The 22,387-nt window shown below is 39.0% G+C and overlaps 1 protein-coding gene across 2 annotated transcripts; it reads right to left on the bottom strand.

Moving 5' to 3' along the window:
• Positions 1-1,356: 1,356 nt before the first annotated feature.
• On the bottom strand, positions 1,357-22,222 carry LOC135351103 (uncharacterized). Of its 2 annotated transcripts, none has more exons than XM_064550034.1 (15): positions 22,077-22,222; positions 14,932-14,998; positions 14,409-14,872; positions 14,147-14,354; positions 13,771-14,049; positions 13,636-13,719; positions 13,456-13,587; positions 13,288-13,407; positions 13,165-13,222; positions 13,068-13,107; positions 12,813-13,012; positions 12,596-12,758; positions 12,329-12,535; positions 7,606-7,862; positions 1,357-2,104 (listed from the first exon to the last, which is right to left on the bottom strand). In XM_064550034.1, the coding sequence occupies exons 1-15, from the start codon at positions 22,080-22,082 to the stop codon at positions 1,438-1,440; spliced, it is 2,952 nt and encodes a 983-aa protein (XP_064406104.1). In that variant the 5' UTR covers positions 22,083-22,222; the 3' UTR covers positions 1,357-1,437. The 2 variants fall into 2 exon arrangements, with proteins under 2 accessions (XP_064406104.1, XP_064406113.1); XM_064550043.1 differs by having other exon boundaries at positions 13,645-13,719.
• Positions 22,223-22,387: the final 165 nt, after the last annotated feature.

Below are 22,387 nucleotides of genomic sequence, written 5' to 3'. Positions count from 1 at the left end.
TCATAACCACAATGTCCGATTTATTGATCGAGATACCTTTACCAGTTCAACTGAGCGTAGTGCAGAGCCTGATAGGAGTTTGAGCTTCATTTTTGGTCTGCAGCTAGCTAAAGAGTTCCGCTATAGTCCTCAATTTTTACATTTTCACAGGAGTCCTTACTGGTGAGAATATCAGCACTGTCCGAACTTACGTTGTTTTTGTCTGGCAATCGCTACCACCGGACAGCGTTTTCTTTCAGCTGTAAAACAAACAATTTTCACAGTATAGCTACACAATTTGGAGAATAGATAGCATAAGACATTAGCTTTAAAATAGTCTTTGAATGGTGTCTGTATCTTTTGTAGTTTTGACAATATCGGTGTCCGACATATGATGACGTCCGGTGATTGATACTTTACTCTAGTGGTTGCACTATAAGTACACACAATCCGAAGTTTTTTATAGCTTTTACTGGCATTTATTAATGAATATGTTAGAATGACTGATTGTTACACAGGGAAAATATTTAAATTTCCTGCTACAGTGCTGCTACAGTGCAGCCCATAAAATCTGCACATTTCCTGAAAAATGGCAGGTGTCCTGCAACCTACTTACAAAGGATAGTGCAACGTTTCCTGTATAGTTTCCTTTACTATTCCTGAAGAAGTTCAGGACATGTGTAAGATTCATACAGGAAAGTCTACAGGAAATTTTGTACTATCCTGAAAGTATAGGAAATTTCGATATTTTTCCTGTGTTAATTAAGAGGTAATTACACAAAAAAGAGTTTATTTTAGTCTCAAAATCATAATAATTGTGGCAGCTTTGTTCTTAAGTATACTGGCGACTAGTTGTGGTTCTGGGTCCTACAAGAGTTAAACATTTCAGTAATACTGGTATACAACAATGTCTGGTGGCAAGTGTACTTGAAAGATTGACTTGGGCCATGTAGGTGAAGCAACATTAGCTTTTTACAAATCTTGTATTTCTGGAATTATAATGCTTCCTTTCATGCCCGATTCCTGGAACTGTTGAGTTTCTCACTGTATGAACAAGAGTTAGTGCTCTACTCCAGGTAACGTAAGCTGAAAGAGTAAAAAAGAGATTCAATGATGTACAGTATCTATTTCAGTTAGCTTTATCTGCCAATAACTAATTGATAGGTTGTTTTAGACTGGTATAAGTCTAGAAACACTGAATACCTGGGTTATTTTATCCAGATAGACAATACGTTAATTTAAAATAACCACAAAGAACGTAATTATATTTACTATATATATAGCACAAATGTATCTTTAACCTGTTGTTTATTAAAACAATCGCAAGTAGTAATTTGGCTTAATGACATTTAATTTAACCCCACTTAGTTATTTCACCTTGGAATAAAATAATTATTACTTTAACAACACAGAAATATGACCGCTTGCAGTTATATTCACCACACATTATTTTTTTAACTAGTTCATTACATTAAAAGTGTCTTCAGCAATGCTCACACATGGCACACGCACTGTCCCGTGTTTCTGTGCGCCAGAAATAGCCTCGGCAATAAGCTCGGACCCAAAATGTCCAAGTTTGAGGGTATCCTTTACCGGAGGAGAGTTGAACGGAGGCTTCAATCGCTTACGGAACAGGGCATCCCAGTTGATGGACTTGAAAAATGAGTGAACCTTGATGTCGTTATGATCACCATTCTCTCCTAATCGATGATTTTTGTCTTTTTGCAGCAAACCTTCGAGTAGGCCTCGAGCACTGGGAGTGATGTTAGGCAGATTCCGAAGTTGTAATGACTTACGACAAATATTGTTGTGCCATTCAGTAACATCTTCAGAATAAAACGGTGGCAGCCCGTACATCATTTCATAGATTACCACGCCCAGACACCACCAGTCGACGCTGTAACCGTACTCTTGCTTTCTGAGCACCTCAGGGGCTAGGCATTTGGGGCTGCCAGAAGTTGTTACTGTCTCTCCAAATTTGACCTCTTCTTTGCAGAGTCCAAGGTCTGTTAGCATGATATGGCCGTTAGCGTCTAGTAGAATGTTTTCAAGTTTGAGATCCCAATAGATAATATTGAGACTGTGCAGGTACCCGAGGGCAGAGGTGATCTCGGCAGCATAGAATCTGTAACGGGTAAATAATAACACGTTTGAGCATGGCAGTAGTGCATGACCTTATTTTAATAGCTGCAATTGTATGAGTGTTTTTGTAAGAGTGTTTTTAAGGGCCTGTCGGCCACTTTAAAACTTATACAGCAAGTCGCCGAACTCCGTTAGACATCAAAGTGCGCCTGTTAAAAGGTCGTGTAATGCACGAACAAATTATGAAACTAATTTTCCTACTTTATAATGGTGGCCATGCATGTAACAATTAACAAGCGAACATTTGGATAGGCCAGGTCACTTCCAGTTGGAACAGTAATCATTTGAAAAATACTGTCCAATAATTCGATTTTTGCCATAACGAACCGATCACTGACCAAACGAACGAGTGGTGCAAGCTGTGCTGTGCTAATGCCTCTCGCTGTTGTTTTGCTTTCGCTCAAAAACTATTAGAAGAGGTGAAGAGATATATGTTACGTTGATTGCAATTGTTGATTGCAATTGTTGACAATTGTTGACAGAATTGAATTCCACACAGTCATTATAGGAGAGGAGCTGAATGGAAACAGAAGCCTATCTGATGGCTTAATGAATAATCTTAGAGGCCTTCAATGTGAGTCAAACTAGCCATAACTTGAGAAAGAAGCTTTAGTTTACTAATCCACGAATCAAAATCCAAGAGAACGTGGCTAGAAGCCTATAGAAGCTGTTTGTTTTCGTCGCATTGCAACCGTTGAGCAGTTACAGCTGGAACAGACACACACCCACCCACCCACCCACCCACAGACAGACACACACACACACTTTACCGTATCCCTCGTGCGGCTACACCTCGAGGCATAATTAACAAATACGCGGGCGTAAGGTCAGGAATTGATTACATTCCATTGGTCTGGCACATTCCATTGGGAAATGACCTCAAGACAAGAGTGCTCAGACCCCTTCTTAGGAGGGGGCTGATCCATGAGACTACCCCGCTGCTCAAGGATCAATGAAGTGCAAGTATATAGGCTTCTAGTCATGTTTTTTTGGATTTAATTCGTGGATTTGCAAAATAATGCTTTGTTCTCGAGTTATGCCTAGTTTTGCTTACTTGGAATGCCATTGTAGCCTTTTCAGAAGAGCACGTAGCCAAACTTGTTTACCGAGTATTGCTACTCTACTTAGTAGTTAGCTCTGCACTAGAACACTAGCTATTGATAGCTGCAAGAAAGAGTGAGAAGAGAGCTGCAAGGCTCTGATGATACAACCCGATTAATTATAGACTTGAACGTTTGGCATCGATCGTTTTTAACAACAATCATGTTCGATTATTACCCACACTTTGAGTTCATGCAGCAAAATTGCAAAAAATTAATGTGAATTGTGTATAAAAGCGGGTGCATGGAAAAGAAGGAAACGGAAAATGAAAACGGAAAAAACGGAAATATCTCAGCTGTGTAAAGTTAACGACCATTACCATTCTGTATTTTTTCACATGAATACTGCATGCTGATGAACATGGAAAGTTAGTTGAGAGCAGAGTTGTAGGAAGATGTATTTGTGAAGGGGTGCTGTGCATGGGGAAACCTATCTAGGTAAGGTAGCTTGAGACAAGGGGGTGCTCCAGAGCATGCTTCCCACGCTCCTGGTCGATCAGAGTGAATGAAGTGAACCTATTTGAATTTGAAAGTTGAGTACATGGAAAAGCAGGTATATATAGGAGAGAATCTGAGAACTTGAATACATCCAGCTTTAGCAAGTACTAAACAGATGACGTCAGGCAGCATTGTAATTATGTTGGAGAAGTAAGACCCTTGCAAACATCGACTGTGAGATAAAGCTGCAATGGCTGAACCTAGCCATCTAAACAGTACTGGTAGTCTTCATCGGACTTGTCCGGTTTTTGGTTTTACTCTTCTGCACGTTTATTTATTCATTGATTTATGTATCTATGGTTATAGTGTCCCTCATCCCTCGGGCTATGCCATTTTCGTTTTCGTTTCCTTCCCTTCTTTCCATACACCCTATACTAATAGCAAAGCTATTAGCAGGCTAGCTTTATGTTATGTAGCTTTGGCATCTCCACCGAGGCATCAGCACCTGCGGTACTTTCATTGCTATAATCGCTAGGCTTATTTGCTGATTCAGCATTTTTTAACCCTTTTGCCGTCAGATAAATTTTCACTTGCACGCCATTATGTACTAAGAATACTATAATGTTAGACGATGTGGCAAAAATTAAAGCCATTATTCATTCATGGTAAGGTTTTATATTGAACGTGTTTTGGTTGCCTAGGTTGCTAAATTGAAGTGAAGAGATGTTTCTAAAGCTGAGCAAAGAGATTCCAGACAAGAGCCATTTTACAATATCAAGGGCGTATAAAAGAAGAGAGGGCATGCAACTCCAAATGCATGAGCAGAGTTCAAACGTGGGCGGATGAATGTGCATGACTGTGCATGATTTGCTAAAAATAGAAATTTCTATTTTTAGCACTTCATGCAAATGCACACATTCCTCCGCACACGTTTGAACTCTGCTATATAGCTATACGTGTACTGATAGTGGAGTTGCATGCTCTCTCTTCTTTTATACGCCCTTGACAATATCTAGTAGTGTCTACAAAATATTCAGTATATGAATGAGTGCATGTGGTCAAATCAGAGTAGTGATGAAGAGTTTAAGTTCGACACATGGGATATCTTCCTCATGCAGCAGCCTCAACAAGATAATTTATGAAGCATGCAAGCATGGGTGCATGGAAAAGAAGGAAACGGAAAACAGAAACGGAAGTATCTCAGCTGTCTAAAGTTAACGACCATTATACTATTCTGACTGATGAATAAAATGAACATGAAAGCATGAGAGAAAATTTGTAGGCGCAGTCGTATTTGTAAAGCGATGCTGTGGGGAAGCCTATCTAATCTATCTAGCTTCAAGGAGCAACTATAGGTAAGGTAGCTTGAGACAAGGTGCTTTCATGTTTACTTCATTCACTTTCATGTTTATATTCATTGGTTTAATGAAAACACCGCAGGTGCTGATGCCTCGGTGGAGCTTTGCAACTACTAGAGAGTATTATTAAGCTCAGCATGATCCTCTACATATAACTGCGTCTATATGCAAGTGTATCAGACGGTGCGTATCCATCATACCACACCCCCTAATGCCCCACCCTCCTCTGCTACAGGGCTCCCAAATGAGCAACACTGTACTGGCACTGGCATCGATCGTTTTTAACAACAATCATGGTCGATCATGATTTCTTGTTCCCACGTTCGGGGCCCTAATTTGTTATTTTTTGGCCTTGGACCATATAATTATACGTCACAAAATTACAAGTTATTGTAAAATACAGAGTTCGCTTATGCGTGTTCGCCCCAAAATTAAACGTTACCTCCTCCTTCCGTAAGGCTCTTTCATCACGGGGCATTGACAGTTCACTGTACGCAGGCCACAGTTTTAGAACCAGTTCTTGACAATCGTTGACTGTGAAGTCAATGAGAAATCCTCGAGAAAGCTGGAAAAGCTCAGCCTGAGCCCAAGCCCTCTCCCAGAGTGTCTCTAAAGCAGCTCTTCATGTTTTCATTTATGACATTTTGTTTCTCATGCAAGATAGCAATTATAATATGAAATCCTAGGTGCCAAAGCTATACACACATTATAATTATCATAATGATGAATTTTTGCATTGCTGCATGCATGCAAACTCAAGGAGTGGGTAATGATCGACCATGATTGTTGTTAAAAACGATCGATGCCAAAAGTCCAAGTCTCTCAAATTAATGGCTGCACACACACACGCACGCACTCACACACACATACACACGCACCACGCGCACGCACACCTATAGGCATAATTACCATTCTGTGTTTTTTGCTCACCATGCATTACCATGAATTCTGTGTAAAAAAAAACACAGAATGGTGATGGTTGTTAACTTTAGACAGCTAAGATATTTCCGTTTCCGCTTTTCGTGTCCGCATTCCGCATTCCTTTTCCATGCACCCTACAAGCATTAACCCTTTCCCGGCTTTAGACGACATATGTCGTCCTTGCTACCGAGATTTTTCAAAATTTCGTTGTGCGGGCTGTGTTGGAGCTATGCGCACGCTGTAGGTACCGGCACATGCGCATTGAGCTGCTCTTTTACGTGGTATTTTCAATATCTTGCCTTGAGGTGCGCTTTGCCCAGTACTGTCAAAAGAAAAGTGACCGTTTGATGATGACTTAGTCTTCAAGATCTTCGTAGTACAACCTCAGTGAAGTTTTAGAGCTGCTAGACAGTGAAAATGTCAATGTTTATGTCCTTGTTGAGTGAGAGGACAGTGACTGGGATCATAGCTAGGTAGGAAGCTACCTCAAGCTAGAAAATAAAGAGCATGAGGAGCCTGCATGAAGGTGCATGTCGGACCAAGTTTATGGATCTGGTAAGTCTAAAGTAGCATCTGTACAACAGACTGTATTGTGATAGCTTCAGTATAGGTTTGCTTAGACTAGTTAGTACAGTAGTGGACATCATGAGCCACCATTGAACTTGTAAGCCTGTGTGTAGGCCGGTGAAGAAAACGTTTCCTGGGAAAAGGGCGTCTGCTGATACGACCTGGCAGAGAAGTTTCGGCAGATCCTGATCGAACCATGTCACCGTGAGAACATTGAGAACACTTACTTAGTGTCTATAGTCACTTTGTGCTTTCATACAATATTGTTTGTGTACATAATTGTGAATGTTTGGAAACAATTGCTAATTAGTTGGGGGTGGTCAGTTGCTAGGTAACGATGATGATGTCATGGTGTCTGGGCTACCTGTAGGAAATAGTTACGAGTCATTTCAATGTATGGTTCATGAGATATGGATTTTTAAAGAAAAACGTGTATTTATTCTGTATTTTCTTGTTTTAATTAAAGCCAGGAAAGGGTTTATCTATAATATTATATGTACTAGAGTACCTAAGAACAGTATATAGCTGAAGTAACAGTGTACATCTATGTTGTTTACTTTGTGTGATTACTTTGTGTGATTCAGAAGTTCAAGTCTTTGCTGACTTGCTATGAGTATCTATAGCACTTGCTACACATGCAGATCTCGTATACAAGCTGAAATCCGAAATATTCCATGAAATGTCGAACCAAATCTGTGAAATGAAATCTTATAGACACCACACCTTTTTAAAAGAAAAGGGTGTGGTTCTAGTGTTGCGTAGGTGCGTAAGAGACCACACCCTTTATTTGAACCAGCTCGAATCCAGGCCGCTTTTTGAGAAAAAGGAATCTGAGTTATGCTCTTGCTGAATTTCTTTGTCCATTCCTTAGCAACGTTTCAGACATGACACTGTACGACACTCAGGAATTCAAAAACCAACACATAATAGTAACTTGCTAGAAGGCTATATATACTACACTTCATGTATGTATAGAGTTGATCATTATTATGTCAGGAGCAGCAACAGACTGATCAAGCTGTAGTTTAAACTATGCAGCTAACTAAAATATTAATAAGCCGCTTAGCATTTAATAATAACTGGTGTCTGACTATACTCACCTTGCAATAGGCTCGTCGAACACATTATTTTTCTGCCTTTGCAGATGAAAGAACAACTTCACACCATTCACATAGTCCAACAAAAAGTATAGCTTGGTCCTCGTCTGAAAGGAGCACTGTAGGCCTACTAGAAATGGGTGGATTGCGACGCTTCTCCTGGCCATGATGAGTTTAAACTCGCTGCGTTCGACTGCTTCCTTTTGCAGGACTTTGATGGCATAGAAAGCACCAGTTTTCTTGTGTCGACCCAGGTAGACCTGTGAAAGCATGGGGAGGGTATGTGCATGTGGTTAGAGTGTGTGGTACGTGTGACAGGGTACACTATTATGTACAGTAAAAACACATTCGTTACAGTAACATAAAACATGTTAACATCTTTTGAAATTTAATGTAGAAATGACATATATTTCTGTCATTTTAGTGTTAAAATACGATGATGTATCTCATATAACATAATTCTGTGTTTTTGCTGTGTGATGCATGGTGATATAGCATTAAAGAGTACATAATACGATTATAAAGCAATCTGTTGAATAAATGTCCGGCACGACTTAATTATTCCGAGCGAAGCGAGGCTATATATCCGGGTTGAATCGAAAATCAATCATTTGATAGTGGTATATATATAGTGGTGTTGAATAGTCGATCACATACAGGTTTAAATTTGCTGTACGTCAACACAAGAATCTTTAAACCATCATGCATGCACTTATCATTCCACATGCAGCGAAGCCAAACTTTCTTTAACTATATGCCTCTTACTAGCCTTGATTCAAGGCCGATTAAAATACGGCCTGGTACTTATTGCAAGGGTGATAGTGCGCATGCGTTAGTTTATTCACCAGAATATGGGGAATCCCCTTTTTCTTTCTCTTCTTCTATGTACAGTGCAACAACCAAAGAGAGTAGATTTTTTTGGTACACATTTTTTACATTTTGTGGCATATCTTCCAAAGTAAAAGTGATAATTATGATCTATTTGAGTGCATGCAGGTACTGAAAGTTCAACAATTGCATGGCGCTTCCATTGGACCACCACCTGTTACAATACATGACATCATCAATATAAAATGGCTGTCTGAAGATGTGTACTTCCAAAAATATGTTAGGAATAGAAGTAGCTTATTTCTTTGAGTTAAGATCTGAAATTTGTTGAGCATGTACCTAATTGTTCAAACTTTTAAGCTTCAACGGAAGTCTGGGCTACTAGTAAGTTCTGAGAAATACTGCATTTTGTTGTTTTTTGGTGGAAAATAATTATGTTAGGAATACAACTTTCGATTTTATATTTGTTAAGTTCTGATTTTTGAGCAGCATGTACTAAGTGTACTTTTCATCTGTACTAACTTACAGGATCGAGTTAGGCTAGAGCGGCCCATCTTGTCACTTTTATGACTTTGCGCTATGTAGTAAGCTCAATTGCCATGCTGCCCCTGTGACACAGAATGACCCAACTGTGTAGTTGCAGGTAGACATCACATGACCTTTGGATGTAGCAAATAACAACAAGATGATTTGTGATGTCATAAATCAATTGCTACGTCAGTAAAAAGTAGCAAAACGGAGCAAAATCACCATTTTTGACAAGAAGGGCCGCTCTAGCAAAGAAGAAACTTGTCTAGCTCCTGTAAGTTAGTGCAAATGAATTTTACGCTATTGTAGTAAATGCTTCTCAAAAATCAGACCTTAACTAGCATAAAATGAAAGTTGCATGTATTCCTAACGTAATTATTTACCACTAAAAAGTGCAGAACTTACTACTAGCCCAGACTTCCGTTGAAGGAGCAATAATTATAATCAGGTATACATGCACAATAAACTCAAACAAATAAGCTACTTCTATTTCTAACATAATTATTTTCAGAGGTACACATCTTCAGACAGCCATTTTATATTAATGATGTCATAATAATTATGATGTAACAGATGGTGGTCCAATGGAAGCGCCAATAGTTGAACTTTCAGTACCTACACTCAAATAGATCATCACAGTAAAAACATGTTCGTTACAGTAACATAAAACATGTTAAATGAAACGCATCTTTTGAAATTTCGTGTAGAAATGACATAAATTTCTGTCATTTTAACACTAAAATACGATGATGCATCTCATATAACATAATTATGTGTTTTTGCTGTGTATCACCTAAACTTCAAAAGATATGCAGCAAACTGTGAAAAAGTTGTAAAAAAAATATATCTATACTCTAAATTAACTTTTCTTTGGTTGTTGCACTGTACATCAGCTTAGCTCTCTGTTGCGTTGTTCCAGAAGGCTTTCACACTAGTCTGAAGCCAGAAGAGGCTCTCGTCTACCTCTATGATGGCTGTATGGTCAGGATGTCTTTTAGCTTGGATGTGTACAGTCTATGGGAAGTGTATGGTGCCTCTTATAACTGCTATTTGCGAACAAAACCTGGCTATAGGACGATCGTAGACGTAGACGAGAGCCTCTTTTGTCTTTAGACTAGTGTTCAAGCCTTCTACACCAATGCAATAGATTGCATAAGTCACAGCTTCACGGAACTCAGTCATAGAGATAAAGTATTACGGTCTTAGTAAATGAACTAACTACGTTCGTAGTACGATTACCCATATTCTGGGTAATTTGAAGTGCATGCTCACTATCACCCTTGCAATGGTATACCAGGCCGTATTTTAATCGGCCTTGAATCGAGGCTAGCCTCTTACATGCAGTGACTATAAACCCGCCACAAGAACAATCATTTATTAAATAAGGCCTCCAGCTATTCGTAGCGTATACATCAACCCTTGCAAGACTCTCTGGACCGAGGGACACTATGACCAGGTATAGGACTCTGACCAGAAGGTCACGATTTTTAATTAATCTTCTAATTTTCTAATTCTAAGTGCAAACTTTATGTGTCTCTCTGGCTTCTTTGGATATAAATCTTTCATTAACCAACCCGATCCCCTCTATTCTGGCGAGTTAACAGTGCATACAGTGTTTACTAGATTCTTGCCAGTCACTATAGTGCAAGCTGCATACATGCAGCATCGCTAAACTATGCTCTACCCTATAATTATAGCTATATAATCTTGGTCCAGCCAATCTAAGACAGGAGGAAAAAAAACAAGGAAAGTGCAGCAACAACTGGAACTTTGTGACTAATAGTATTAGTTTCTGGCTCGAGTATGACTATGCTACTCACTTTCTAGGGTCACTGAGTATTGTTAGCATCATTTCCTACTGGTATAAAAGGCTATGATCGTTTGCAGCCTTTTAGCTTAGCTAGGATAGCTACTTTCTCTGCAAGTTTCCACGGAATTGGAGGTTACAAAGAAAATTAGAAGATTAATTAACAATCGTGACCAACCTCCTTTGGTCCCAGTCCTTAATATACCCGAGTATACTAGCCCACTTAATGGGCTAGAGATACATGTATATACCCTACAGTTACTGCAAATGATTTTTGTGAAACTATACATGCCGTGATAAAAGTTTGAAGCATATACATGATAAATATATTGGTGTATCATCCTGTATGACAAGTATTAGTCTTCAAAACATTTTCCAGTGGAAGCTCTGAGCAATCTTCAAGTTACTAGAAACAACACAAACTAGTAGCCATTTTAAGCTTCCAAAAACACTTCTAGCTCTGTGTTCTTTCTCTTATATGATGCTTCTTACCATTCTGGAGGGCGGGTCAAAGCGTTTTTTCTTTCCAGGCCAAGAAACTCTCACAAAAATTAATAATAATATGTAGACTAACTTCACTTAAAATTGCGGCCAGAGCCAAGGAAAACAGCCTCTTGTGAGCTTTCAGTAGCCTTTTTTCGAAATATCTCTTCGACCCGCCCTGCATATAGTGAAGCTACAGTAGACTGTACCTAAGTTTTATAGTAAAAATGTGTATTCGAACCATGAAATGACTACTGCATTTCAGCTGGACTTCCAGCTCATTCTAGCTGGAAAAGATCACTAGATCTAGCTCATGAATAATTAATGAGCAAAACGATTGACCGTAACCTTAAGAGTTTAACCTGTGCTATATATATATATATAATTATATGTGTGCCTGTACATCAAAGATCCGGGCTGGGCCAAAATATGCTAAACCTGACCGTGGCAATAGGCAGGGCTCGCAATTAAAATATTTGCATGCCTGTCAAATGTCAGTCCAATTAATGTTTTGATTTGACAACATGTTCAGACATGCATTCAACATAATAATTATTAAAGTTGGTCATACAATTTCTACAAAATCAGGCATACACACACAAAATCATTAGTTTTGTGTATGAGGCTGGTTGGACGCTCAAAGATTTCTTGAGCCATCAAAAAGTTTCTTAGGCGGGATAGCTTATCTTGAAACTTCGTATAGAGAGAAAACTCACCAGCCAGAAAGAGAGAGAGAGCAAACTACATTCTATGTACTTGAACCATGAGGCAGTTTGTAGTTCTTTACTGATGCATTTATCCACACTTAATATTTTCGTAGGTTCTTCTGAGCACTTTTGACAAGGCCTCTTAGAGCTAGACTGAACAGCTAGCTCTCTGGCTATAGCTAGCTTTACATGTATTCTATGTGTGACTAACACGTGAAATGATCGGTCACGTGCACATGATAACCGGGTTTGTCTGTTAATTGTCAGACTGTAATTTCGAGCCCTGATAGGTGATTTAAATTGTAGCAACATTTTGCATGGGAGGTCAGGCTTTAATAATTTCTGTAAACTAACTCTCACAAGCTATACTTACTTTCACGAAGGTTCCCTTCCCAATAACTTTGAGCAAGTCTAGGTCAGTGATCTTGGCAGTGGTGTCCTCTTTCTTACCAAGCTCCACCCTGTCCGCCTCTTTCACTTTCTGTTCGGCTGCCGGCATGTCGTTGATGGGGAGTGCTGAACGTGGGTCATCGATGGCCAAGAATTCACGAACCGGGAGATATTCTAGAATGTTGGGGATCTGCAGGTGTGTTTGATTAAAATTATACTTCATCACTGTCTATTTTACATTGAAGCATACATTCATAAGGTTGATAATGAAATCACGTAGCCCGATGCGACGTTCTTCGATAAAATTCGGATCGAATTTTTTCTTCAAGACTTTCTTCCCTGGAAATGTCAGTTTATCCAAGGATGGGTACTCCTTTTTAATTTCGCCAAAAAAGAATTCAAATTCACTGTATCTGCAATGCCGATATATCTAACATCATGATCTAACAAAGGACAGCATTAATCACCTTCTGAACACAAAGTATGACCTATCCTCAAGAGTGACTACAACTTTGTAGACAGTGAATTTCTTAGACGCAGATGATGGGCCTTTCTTTGGACTAGACTCCAGCTCTCCGTCTATATTCTCTGAAGGTGCTACTACATCTTTGGGCACTGAAGCGGTGTTCGTCTTCTTGGGATTTGCTTTGGAATTGCTAGTCAAATCCTATATATGCAACGCATGCACAATATGTTTGATAGAAAAGCAACTATATACTAACCTCAGCTGTTGTGTCTGCTTGTCCTGAGAATATGGTGTTACTGAGGAAATCAAAAATATTAATTGTACGGCTATATATACTATGATTATATACCTACCTATGCATGTTGATCTGGGAACCGTTTTGGCTACGCTGTAAATTCATCTGGCCAAACTCTGACAACAGGCACAGGCACGAATTAAATTTATTGCCATTAATTTAAAAATTAAAGATGCCTTACTTTTCTGTTGGTAAGAAGCAAGCAGGAAACAGACCAGAAGAGCATTTCCAAATAGAGCAAACAGAAAGGCCACAATGACCAATGCATCATGTGCTCTGATCCAATCCAGACTGCATGTGTCTACAGAGAGACGTCTTATAAAATAAAATCAACTCAGTAAAAACTTACCTTGTTGAACACCAGTGACAATAGAGAAAACAATAAGAAAAATCAAGCTCAACATTCCCAAGAGACATACCATAAACAAAACAATATTTGCTAGAACCCCTTGCAATTGCAATTGCTTAGCAACACAGATAACTGCAAAAATGTGCAAGGTAGTTTAGGCAACTTTACATTATAATGTACCTATAATACCAAATGCTGTTCCGACAGTGATAAGCAAAATAGTTAGAGCAAGGAAAACAATAGCCACTGCACTGAACCTCGGACCTGAAACAGTGAAGATTCAGTAGTTAACGTCTATAATTGTGTGTTACTCACTTGATATCGCTTTTTCAGTAAGTCTGTTCCTAACAAGCAGAGTGCCATTCACAGACACGGAGAATTCAAAATAATAGACTGTGTTAGAAGTTATTTCAGCTATTTCAAATTGTGTATCGAGTGGAGAAACAATTATCGTTGGATCCCTGTACATCGAGTCAGTCGTGTACAACACATTGCAACTGTCTGTATCAAGACTTCTATTTGAGAAGCACTCGCAAACAAACAGACAGTCGTTTGAGAGGAAGGTAGGTGTGAAGTAGAAGCTGCTTTGTTTCACTGAAATAGAATAGTAACCTGCTTAATTATATATGCACAAGGAAATGTGGGTCATACATGATTGAGTTTGTGTTAATGTATTTAGCGTTAAACACACCGATGAGGGTTGGATGTTCCACAACTTTACTGGCCCCGATTACATTCACAGCAGATAGTGATACCCTATACCCCTCAGAAGCATCAGAAAAATTCTGAAAATTGACGATACACACTTCTCCACAGCTTGTGTGATTTATTGCAACAACACTAGAGCCAAACTGAACTTGATAAACTAAATAAGACTGAAATACTGGACAACGTGCTTCCTGCAGCGAAAAAACATTATTTCATTTAAAACTTTTCTCTTGTTAATAGCTCACCAGTTTTTCCCAAGAAACAGTGACATCTGTCAATGATCCATCTTCATAGAGAATTTTCACATTAGTTCCATTGGGACTCTCAGGCTCAGTTTGTTGTATAATTTCAATATCCACTGGAATCATTTTGAAAGTATCTGGCTCACCGCAAGTAATACTTGTTATACTCTCCGTCTTTAGTTTTGACACATCTACAACAAGTTCTGAAGAAAAGTTAGCAAAGTTTGGATCTAGTTGATCTGGTGCTGTAGACAGTAGCTCGGCACTTATAAATGCTGGATTATTTGTGAATGGAGAACGTGCCACATTGTCGGAGAAAAATGTTACTACATCTGTGCTCCCATTGAATCTCCACCTTAAAATCGACAAGTCGACTCCAATGCATGAGATCTTGACAGTTCCAGGACAGTGTTCACCAACCAGACTCTCTCCTCCTTCAACAATCAGTGTGACTGATGGATTTGTACCTTCAAAAGGAAACAACAAGATCAACTATTCATGCACGAGTGACGCTTTGATTTCCCACCTTGAGACTGAGCTGTCAAGTGTGCAGTTACAACCAGGACAATGTAACCCAGATGAATAAGATGTTTCTGTGGTGATTAGTACGTAGTTACATGCGGGCCGGGGAATTTTCCTTAGGAAAACCCCTATCAGTCTGCCCTAAGACCCCAAATAGCCTCATGAAAATATAAATGAGAACACTTTTTCTGATAAAAGTAAAGGTTTTTAGAGCTATCTAAGTTGAAATATGTAAAAAGACAGTTTAACATACGATAAACACTTTAAATATGAATTTGGGTCAAACTGGCATAAATTTGTGTAAAACGATTGCGGAAAGTTTAAGTTTTTGAGCAAACTGTTCACCATCAACGTAGCAAGCTAAAAATTGGTCGAACAAATAAACTAAATAACAACATATTCAAGGTAAATGCCATACAAATGAATGGTGTTTGCAAAGCAGATACACAAACTTTTATATAAATACACAACTCGGCAATAGCATAGAACACTTCATGAATGGCTTCAAGCCTTCTTGTTTGGTGCAAAGCATGCACATGCATCAGATGCACTAGTTAGGCAGTCGCTGGTTCCATTAATATCTGGAGATATGCAGCCATGAGTTCCACCAACCACAGAGATTATTGAAAATGAGCTAACTTTGAGTTTTTGCCAAGCTGTTCTCACTATCTCAATCCAGTCCAAACTTGCTGAGTCAATACATTCCATATTGAACTAATTAATTTTATTTCCTAGTATAACAGGTTCTAGTTCAGTAAATGGTCTGTGTTATGAGCTTTGGAAATCCAGAAATATCACTAGAGTTTTTGGGTGTCATCATTATGAATCTCATTATATAATTAAAAAATTTTGTATGTCATCCTTATGAAACCATTAAAATACTTGTGGTATGTATTTCCTGTCTTGTCTTGCAAATCCTGAAAACTTGGGGGTCTGTATTGTAACACTACAATTAGCACCAGGAGTACATGAATAGAACTACTACCATACCCTCGCGAAAATAAGCCCATCTTGAATAAACGCCCAACTAGCCCATCCCCTCTTTTGCTTCGAAGTTCTTGCACGCGAGGGTATTTTCACTCGATTATAAGCCCACCCAGAATAAGAAGTTGAGCATGCGCAGTAGCTGAATGCCACATGTTCACTATTAATTTTAGTAGCTAGTGAGACTATACTCCTTGCTGGACCAAGATCAGACATGTAACTTTCTCTGTATGGATCTGTTTGCCCCTGAAGATGTATATGCAGGGAACAAGTAGTCCTATATGCTGAGAAAGGAAAACACAAAGTCCAAGAAAGTTATCACACAGGCTAATTTTGCAGATTATCTTGCCTTGGTTTTCTGAAACAAAGTACCTGATAGCTGCTCTGTAGGAGTATGACCTACCATCCTTCGAGCTACATCTAACATCAACAAGCAACGAATAGAGTCAGTGTCCACTTCTTCATGTTCATTCTCTTGTCATGCTTTAATCATACTCATGCATTAGTTTATAACATTGTTGTCAATAAAATGTTCATACTATGTATTAAAATGAAAATACAATAAATTTATTAATAAAGAATTGGCATAGAGCAAAGTGTAAACCTCGATTTGAGGCCGCGGGTGGGCGTATATTCGAATGAAAACTCGCTGTTCGCGATTAAACGCCCAGTCCCCTAATAAACCTAGACTTCTTGCAAAAAAAGGGTGGGCGTATTTTCGCGAGGGTACGGTATGTACACCATATAAATTCGTTATTATCTCACTACGTCACAAACACATGTAGTAGTGTAAATTGTGGTTACTTTGTGTACAGTACACATGACCATGTATGGCTGCATGGTAGGCTCACTTAGAACAAGAGTGAAAGTGCATGTGCAGGCTTAGCCTCCTTCACTGGCCTTTGAAAGAAGGCCTGCTATCGACTGCTTGCGCATGCGCCAAATTATTGGATTTTCTTCCCGTAAATATTCCTATAATACTGGATACATCAGAGAAAATATCTTAAAAGTCATACACAGAGCTATATAGCTAGCTAGCTAGAGACAGAGCTGTGTAGGTTTGTTGTACTGCTATTTTCTTCTGATAGAATCAGTAGCAGTATAGTAGACTTTCACCACAGTTAGTGTTAAATGGGCGTGGCCTGTCTGTCCATATAGGCTCTTATCAGCCGTCACTCCTTTCAGACGATCGTCATCCACACTGTTGCAGGCTGTGAGTCTTTTGTTAACATAGCAGGCTAAGGGTAGCTATCAGAGAATGCTATCCGATGGGCTAGAAACCTTCAATCGAACTTTCTATCTACTTCCTTCAATCCACTTCCTTTCGTTGTGATGTCATAGTTTTACTGAGCATAAACGATGTTATCCAAAGCCCCCAGATACCGGGGGGATATTAGCGCATGCGCAAGCAGTCGATACCAGGCCCACTTCCCTAGTGGGAAGTGCGGCCTGGGATTGAGGCTAGTGCAGGCTAGGCTGAAACTATATACAAGACTTAGAGAATAGCATAGATCTAGATCTACTCAGCATCTAGAGAATGCTTAACCTTAGAAAAAGACGGAATTGGCTGTTCACCATGAAATTGGTAACTAATCTTTGCTGAATAACATGTTTGATGCAATGCAAAGCAGTTAGCATTGTGTGTGGTGCCGGGTTACCGTGTATAGAGAGAACTAAACTAGAGGTGCGACAAGCTGCTAAAGTTGCTCCATCTCTTACTTGCAATGTCATGGAATATTGCAAGTTGTGTGTCTGAGGAAACAACGTCAACCTTGAGAGACACAGCAGTAACAAGGGATGCCCATGCACTAAAAGTAGGAGTTTCTTCATAGTCTGAGTCGATTACTTGTGAGTCTATGAGAGCTTTATTTCTACCCCAGATGCAATGCAACGTAGGAAATCGTACCACTGAATTTGAAAATTTAAGTATGCATTTAAATTTGCCTTTACACTTGATGTAAAATTAATTGCACAGGCAGCCTGCAAGCTTCACCAAGCCATCATCCTGTTCCTTAGAGATTATATTAAAAACCTGTTTTCTCTCAGGGTACATCTCTAGTTGTGGTAGCTTCTCTACTTCTTCAGTTAATTTTCTCACCAATGCTAGATTATTTTATTCAGTATAGCAAGCTTTTGGCAACTTCTATCACAGTTGCTTTGCTGTGTTCATGTTTCTTTGCTTTTCTTCCTTTTGTGCAAGAGCTAGCCACCTGGACCTATTCTACCAAGTGTGCTTGCACAATGCATGTATTAACCACACAGTGGTTGTACGTAGGCCACTTGAGATGTGGGCATTTTACACATGCATAGTATGACGTGGCATGACACAGTGAGATATTAACAACACGTTTGTATGGGCTGTATAGTAGTTGCTTACTCCTATTCATGTACTCCTGTTAGCACCTATAGACTATTAAGGCAAGCCCCACCTATACTCTAGTACGGGCTGACTTGACATAATTATTGCTCATGCATGTGCTGATCATTGCACTTGCAGTATGGACAGGGATTTGATATAGCAGTTGAATTATGTATGTTCAAATCCCCCCCATCTGGGCTACAAACTACAATCAACTTAAATTATTTATTTTACAAGGATATAATTATATACACAGTCATGTAATTATTATAACTAAAAATTATTATAAAAAACGTAATAGACAGCTTGCTTTGTTCGAGTAGGAGCCAGTCGTTTCTTGGGCAGTGTGCTGAGCTTGCTTGCATGTTTGCTGCAATACTAGGGGGTAGGAACTGGATGTAGCGCTGGGATTTTACTTTGGTTTCTTCTTTTCGTGAGTAAATAGAAGCCGCTCGTTAAAATCCCAGCACTTCCCTACATCCAGCTCCTCCCCCGTGCAGCCTTACAGCAAACAAGCACAGCAAGAAACAAACGGCTCTCGAATGAAGCCAAAAGAAGAAACTAGACCTTCTCTCTTCCAACCTAGTTAAGTTATTATGTTATTAGACTAAGCATCTAGCTATGTTTTACATGTGTATCTCCTTGTAAATGACAATACAACGGTCAAGGGCGTATGTATTTCTGTTCGTTTATCTATGTTATAGTTAGAACATCCATGGGCATGAGGTATCTATGTGTTATAGTGTCCCAAAGCTCGAGGGCTTTAGCCCGAGGGATGAGGGACACTATAACCATAGATACCGAATGCACATGTTCTAACTGATTTAGATCCCAAAACCTATTGGCTACTAGAAATGCAACCTATATAAACAGCCAACCTAGCAACTGCATTATTATTCTTTTGAAAACTAAAAATCTGAAGTTGGCATCTCTGTGTCTACTAAATCTGTGGTCTCTATTCAAGTCAACCCTGTTCCTCCACCTTAGTTTGATGGACAAAATTATAGTCTTAGCTCCACCCACAAAACGGAAACATCCAGCTCCTTCTCCAGTTTTGCAGCAAACAAGCCCAGCATACTTCCCAAGAAACGAGCGGCTCGTACTACTCTCACAAAGCGAAAGGAAGACACCTAAGCTATAATTTGCACCCAGCAAACGAGCAGCTCCTATACTATACTCTTGAACAAAGCGAAAGGAACTTTATATAGGAAGAAGCCAAAGCTAGAATCCCAGCACTTCCATACATCCAGCTCCTCCCCTATGCAGCCTTGCAGCAAAAAAGCACAGCACACTGCCCAAAAAATGAGCGTCTCCTACTACTCTCGAACAAAGCCAAAAAAAAGAAACTAGAGCTTCTCTCTTTCATTCTACTTCTGTTATTATAATTATTACTAGACAAAGCATCTAGCTACAATAATTTTTATGTGTATCTTCTTGTAAATCACAATACAATGTACAATGTTGTAGTTTGTAGCCCAGAGCAATCTATAGTACCGGTACTATAGCTCATAGTTCCCTGCTAAATACACTCAAATGCATGGGATCTAAGGTATTATAATGACTTCATATCACAATTTATATAGGCCCTTATGGGCGTTAATGATATTCATAGTCAACGGTAGTAACACAAAATGGTAGTCTCTTTATGAAGAATTACTATGCAACAATAATAATTATAACAAGAAGAAATGAATGATATAGAGTTGATGCTCAATAAATAAGCTACTGATCAGAAATCAAGCTCTAAAAATGATCATTATAGAATAGAGAGAAACAAAATAAATGATTTCTTTGTTTACAGCAACTTTGAGCAAAATAGTTCTGAGGGTGCTGGACAGGTATAGACAGGCTAGACTATAAGACAACACTTGCATAGCAACCATATATTGCACTGCAATAGCTAGCTATAATTATGGCATGGTGCACTGAGTACGTGTGTGTATAACTAGTATATAGAGCTCTTAAAAACATGCACCAATGACTCAGGCTTACATCAGATAAAACACAGTAAACATTGACATTGACAAAAATAAGTGACTTAAATTCTTGCCTGCCTGCCACTTGAGTATCCAAAGTTTCTTGAAAGTAAATAGATAGCTAATAGCATACTTGAAGTTAAGAACTAAGCAGCCAGCACTTGCTAATCCTTTTTCATAGATAGTCTTGTGCACTTACATCAGTACTTTTATGGGATATTGTCTGTTTGGTCCAACTTTGATTTCTGGGAAAATTAGTTGTCTGTTCTGGTTGCTGTGGTCAGCTCATGATCACTATAGCTACTAGTATACAGTGACTCTGGAACCTGGGATGCACTCTGGGTACATATGCTGAAAAACTTGCTTCTTTATCCAGTAAACAGTGACATCACATAAACCATAATTAAGTTTACGGAGCATTTCTGTACACTATAGTGAACAATCACAAACATGATTGTTACATAACAAGTACTCACTATAAAAATTATGACACATAACCACAAATACATGATTTTAAGCCAAATTTGGAGTCTTAGTGTAGACTGCGGTACTATAAGCTATAAATACATTCAAATGGGATCTAACTATAACATAGCGACCTGCACATGAATGAATAGCATTACTAACATGAACACCTGCATGCCAACAGTCACATGCATAATGAATATTTCGCAATAAACAAGCCAAAACTTATGAAAGCGCACCATAATAGTCAAGCAAAATAACTGAAATTCAACAGCTATATATATACACCCCACATAGAACTGCTCTAGGGTACAAAACGTAATTATTTAAAAGTGTCGCCTTAAATCGAGGTTTTACGGTACACATTTATAGATATAAGGTGACCAAAATTATACATGATCACGGGGTAATTAAAAAGACCAGAGATAAAGAAAAGAGAGGAATTGAAAACGGATGTACCCTCGAATGAACAACCGCTGTGCTGCCTTATCTGTAAAGGGCGTGGCTTGAAAGGTAGCCAAGCTAATGCCTATATTTCTACACACTGTGGAGAAGAAACCACTTAGTCTAGTAAATGTGCTCATATACCTATTTTAGAACCAGGACGCTTACATGTTAAAGACCAATAGCACTATGAAGCTTCTTTCATGTCATGGGTGTGGTCAGTTGAGCCACGTGTTATAACGTACTAGTCTCATGAATCAGCCGCACCTTTGGTGTCCGTCTGAGCACTCTTTACATGAACTCATGGGCCACGGTGGATTTCCAACGTGACCAATGAGATTGCTCACAAGCATCAGGTGGCTTGAATAGGAGGCAGCAAATAATAGTGAAACTTTACATGCGGTTGAGCAGCAAGCAGTGATGTGGCTGAGCAGAGATAGCGGATGTGGTTGCATTTTTATGGTTTTGTTAGCTTTTACAGTGACGTAATACATTCCATTGTGAAACGACTTCACGTAAAGAGTGCTCAGACTGATACCAAAGGTACGGCTGATTCATGAGACTATTAACATACTACACGTGGCTCATTGAATAAGCGTGTTAAAAATTGCTAAAAGATAATAATATCTACTTTCTTATTTCGAGTGAGTTTATTACTCGGCAAAAAATAGGACGAAAAGCAGATAGTTTTCGAGGCCTTTGTGTATAACTATTAATGTTAAATGGTCACGTGCACCAATTCCATTTCCAACCCCTTTCTTTCTTCATATATCTATGAAAGGACAAAGCTAGATTATTGTTCTTCATGTAACAAAATCTAGATCTCTAGACCAGGCACTTTGGACTTATTATTAGAGCCAAGCTAGCTAGCTACATTTAGACCTGGCATTATCATGTCTATGAGCCATCCTCTCAACTCACCTTCATTTTTAGACGGCCTGGCTCAGATCGAGGTACAATTATATCTGGGACAGTGCAACATATAGTGACTCTGATATAATTATCCACTCTACCAAGGGCGTATACAGCTAAGAGAAGAGGGCATGCAAATTACTATGTACCGTACGTACTCATCCGACTTTGTATCAAGAGACTAAAAATAGAATCCAGTATACGGAGATGAACAAGTGGGCGGTGTTATTTACGGAGTTATAATTATAGGCGTGTACATCAGAGCTGCCCCGCCTTTGTGGGGTGGTGATAAAACAGGGAATGAGAAAGGAAATCATTAG

Source organism: Halichondria panicea, chromosome 1, assembly GCF_963675165.1.
Source record: "Halichondria panicea chromosome 1, odHalPani1.1, whole genome shotgun sequence".
NCBI classification, from domain to species: Eukaryota; Metazoa; Porifera; class Demospongiae; order Suberitida; family Halichondriidae; genus Halichondria; species Halichondria panicea.
Note: the sequence above shows the minus strand (reverse complement) of the source record. Positions and strands in the feature narration are given on the sequence as shown.

Bases quoted from the DNA above. Each gene is read 5' to 3' on its own strand.
- LOC135351103 (XM_064550034.1), bottom strand. The intron at 13,720-13,770 runs GTGAGTAACACA...TCACTGTTTCAG, and splicing joins TACTGAAAAAGCGATATCAA to GTCCGAGGTTCAGTGCAGTG. The intron at 12,759-12,812 runs GTGATTAATGCT...TCGGCATTGCAG, and splicing joins TCATACTTTGTGTTCAGAAG to ATACAGTGAATTTGAATTCT.